The sequence below is a fragment of the Paroedura picta genome, chromosome 8 (assembly GCF_049243985.1).
Source record: "Paroedura picta isolate Pp20150507F chromosome 8, Ppicta_v3.0, whole genome shotgun sequence".
In the NCBI taxonomy this organism is placed as follows: Eukaryota; Metazoa; Chordata; class Lepidosauria; order Squamata; family Gekkonidae; genus Paroedura; species Paroedura picta.
The window spans coordinates 101176872-101179855 of NC_135376.1; the positions used below are offsets into that span (position 1 = coordinate 101176872).

General features: G+C 52.1%; 1 protein-coding gene across 2 annotated transcripts in view; it reads left to right on the top strand.

Moving 5' to 3' along the window:
• Positions 1 to 1368: 1368 nt before the first annotated feature.
• Positions 1369 to 2984, top strand: part of LOC143842731 (uncharacterized) — a 16502-nt gene continuing 14886 nt past the window's right edge. For both annotated transcript variants that reach the window (XM_077347893.1, XM_077347892.1), the window contains exon 1: positions 1369 to 1651. In XM_077347893.1, coding sequence (XP_077204008.1) covers positions 1458 to 1651 — 194 coding nt within the window. In that variant the 5' untranslated portion in view covers positions 1369 to 1457. The remainder of the gene's footprint in view (positions 1652 to 2984) is intronic.

The window sequence follows — 2984 nt, forward strand, 5'->3', positions numbered from 1 at the left end:
TCTGGAATCAGCTGCTGTTCTGAGACATGTAGCTAAAGGCGTCACCTGCAAGTTGGCAACTCTGGACACTACCAATGTACATTGAAGGGGACAGGGCATGAACTGTCTTGAATAGGAGATATATGGGGGAAGTTTCCCACAGTTTGTCTACTGGTTGGCAAACCACCATGTCCAACAACTGCGACAGGTGATGCCACCCCACCATGATGCCCTGTGCTGTGTGAAGCTATTCTTTCTGGGTGCAAGGTCCTCAGCCCCCTTGCCAGTGTGCCACTGTTGATCAGGAACTCATTATGGATGCAATCAAAGTCTGGTGCTATTCACACTTTCAGAGAAAGTTCAAGTGCAGGGAGGATGAGGAGTAATTTAAACACTGGGAAATAGAAGTGAGAAACAAAATAAAACCAATACACCATTATTTTAATCTGCACAGTCAGTCAGATTTCCAATAGCCTATCAGAAGCTACGATTGTAAGCCATGACTTCTTCAGGTAGTGAAAAGCTCCTGCTATCAGAAGCTATGCTGAGCAAGATCCCCCCTGGCTCCACCCACTTTCTGAAAATACTTGATTAGCTCCAGGTAAGATATCAGTGGGTGCAATGGAGCCCCCTGGCCCGTGTTGCAGACCCCAGCTCTAGCCTAAGAATAGCCGCAGGAAGATCCCCTTGATAGTTTTTGTCTCCTCAGAATCTTTCTGGGAACGCTGTCTCGGGACTTGTCTGCATGGGGGTTACTGAGGAGCTGCTGTGATCTCTAGGGATTAAACTCCCCTGACCTAGATATCAGTGTTCAGATTGCCTTTTAAAATAATGTCACTATTTTGACAGCTGCAATTTAAGTTTGGCTGAGGCTTCTCATTTCTGAATGGGGGGGGGGGGTGATGCAAACATGAAGGAGAGGAGCAGATCTTAAGGGCCTAATTTGGGGTCCAGAGACAGAAAGGGCTCGATGCTAATGGAGGTCCCACTATGGGTTCAGCTGCCTCATGGCCCAGGATTGTGCAGTTCCCCCCCACTCTGCTCAGTTGGTGTTTGAGGGACCCCCCCCCCCGGAGGGCTTTGGGATCACAGAGGGCCTTTCCGTTTGACAGCAAGACACTCGCAAGACGGAGCCCCCCCTCCCCCCCATGTCGACAAAGATCTGCATTGTCTCATAACACAGACGTCCTCCGCTCTGCAGCTGTCATAACACTTGGCAACTTCCTTTTCTTCCCAGACATAATTCTGTGTAACTCAAGCCACAGAGGCCTCTCCCGCTGGCCTAAAAGAGGCTCTGCTCTTTCCCCCTATCCTCCCCTCCTCCTCTCGCCCCAGGGCTGTCCTTCCTCTCACTCCTTCAAGCCTCGCCGGCTGTGTAAACGGGACGGGACAGCAGGCATCAGTATCTGATGCAGATCTTGCTCAGCTTCTTTGGGGGTTAAATAGCCGGATGATTCTCTCCCCCCCCTCCTAATGGGATGGGAGTTCCATCCTGGCCCTGTTGGATCCCCTGCCCCTCTTACTTTCCACAGCACAGATGTTGCGCAATGAGCATTGGAGAGGGAGTTCGTAGGCAGTGCTCCTCCCAGCTGCTCTGCAAGAGGACGTGTGAGCACCAGAGGAGACTTTCCACCCCCATTGCAGAGGTCTGGGGCAGATTGGCCATTTGCAGGTAATTCTGTCTGCTTGACAGAACATTGTTCATGACAGCTTGAACATTATTCAAGATGGTTCCTTAAGATGCTGCGAGTTCCAGGGTTGCCAGCTCTGGGTTGAGAAATGGGTGACGATTTGGGCATGGAGCACATGGAAGGTAGGGCTTGGAAGGGACCTCAGTGCAGCACATGGCCACAGATCAGGCCCTCCAAAGGGTCCGTTCTCTCCAGGGAAACTGATCTCTAGACTCTTGGACATCAGATGGAATTCCAGCAGGTCTCCAGGAAACCCTAGTCATGATGATCACCCCCCCCCACACACACACACAGACACACATGTGAAAAGACCCCATGTGAAAGACCCCTCCTCACAAATGTTGTGGTGCTGGGGTCCACAGCCTGGAGGAGTATCAGTTTCCCAGAGTCCAACTGCAACCGCTCAGGATTAGCCATGTCAACGGCAGGAGTTTCTCTCTTTCGTCCAGACGTGCTTTGGACACCACCCTGGTTACTTCAGCTATGCACACTAGGCCAACACTCTTGGTCTGGGAGCTGAGACTAGGATCCTGAACCCTTGCTGAGGATTTGCCGGCCCTGGGGTTTTAGCCAACCACTGGACAGACCTTTTGGACCAATCACAGGCCTCCGTTAACAGCCAATGGCGTGTTTTGGCAGGAGGTTCGAGAATGTATATATGTTCAGCGGTTCTGGTTGTCTGTGTTCAGTGTCTTCTTCTTCCAGGAAAGTTGTGGGTTGTAGGAGCTGTGTCTGGGTCTTGCCAAGCCCACGGATTTAATAGCAGCGACAAAAGTGGGATTCCTATGCTAAGTAGGCAGCCCTGTCTAGCAACTGGAATCACTACGTTCCCTGCCTTTCCATAGAGGGACTTCTGAAATCGCTTTGGTGTCCTGCCTTTCTGGGGGCGACAGTCCAGTGGCACTGACATGCTCTGCTTGTGTGGAGGGACTAAGTGCAAGCTGAAATCAAGGCCACCAGGGGCCACATCGACTAGTTCGATCCTGATTTTTCTGCTAAATGGGAATTGAACCCCACCTGCCTCGGCTGCTTCCTGGCCGCCAACAGCATCATGGAGGCTGCGATGAAGAGGAACATCTGCTGGGCAGCCCCTTTTGAACTGGCCCAGGATCCGATGGCCTGAACAAGACAGAGGAAGCGTCTTATGACACCCTCAAGAAGCACCTTGCTCCACAGCCAGCTGAAATCGCCCAGTGGCACATCTTCTACGTGAGACCAAGGCGAAACAGAGTCCGTGGCGGCTCGCGTCATTGCTCTGCAGCAGGCTGCCCAGCACTGCAGTTTCCCCAAGACTGATTTGTGTGGGGCCTTCAG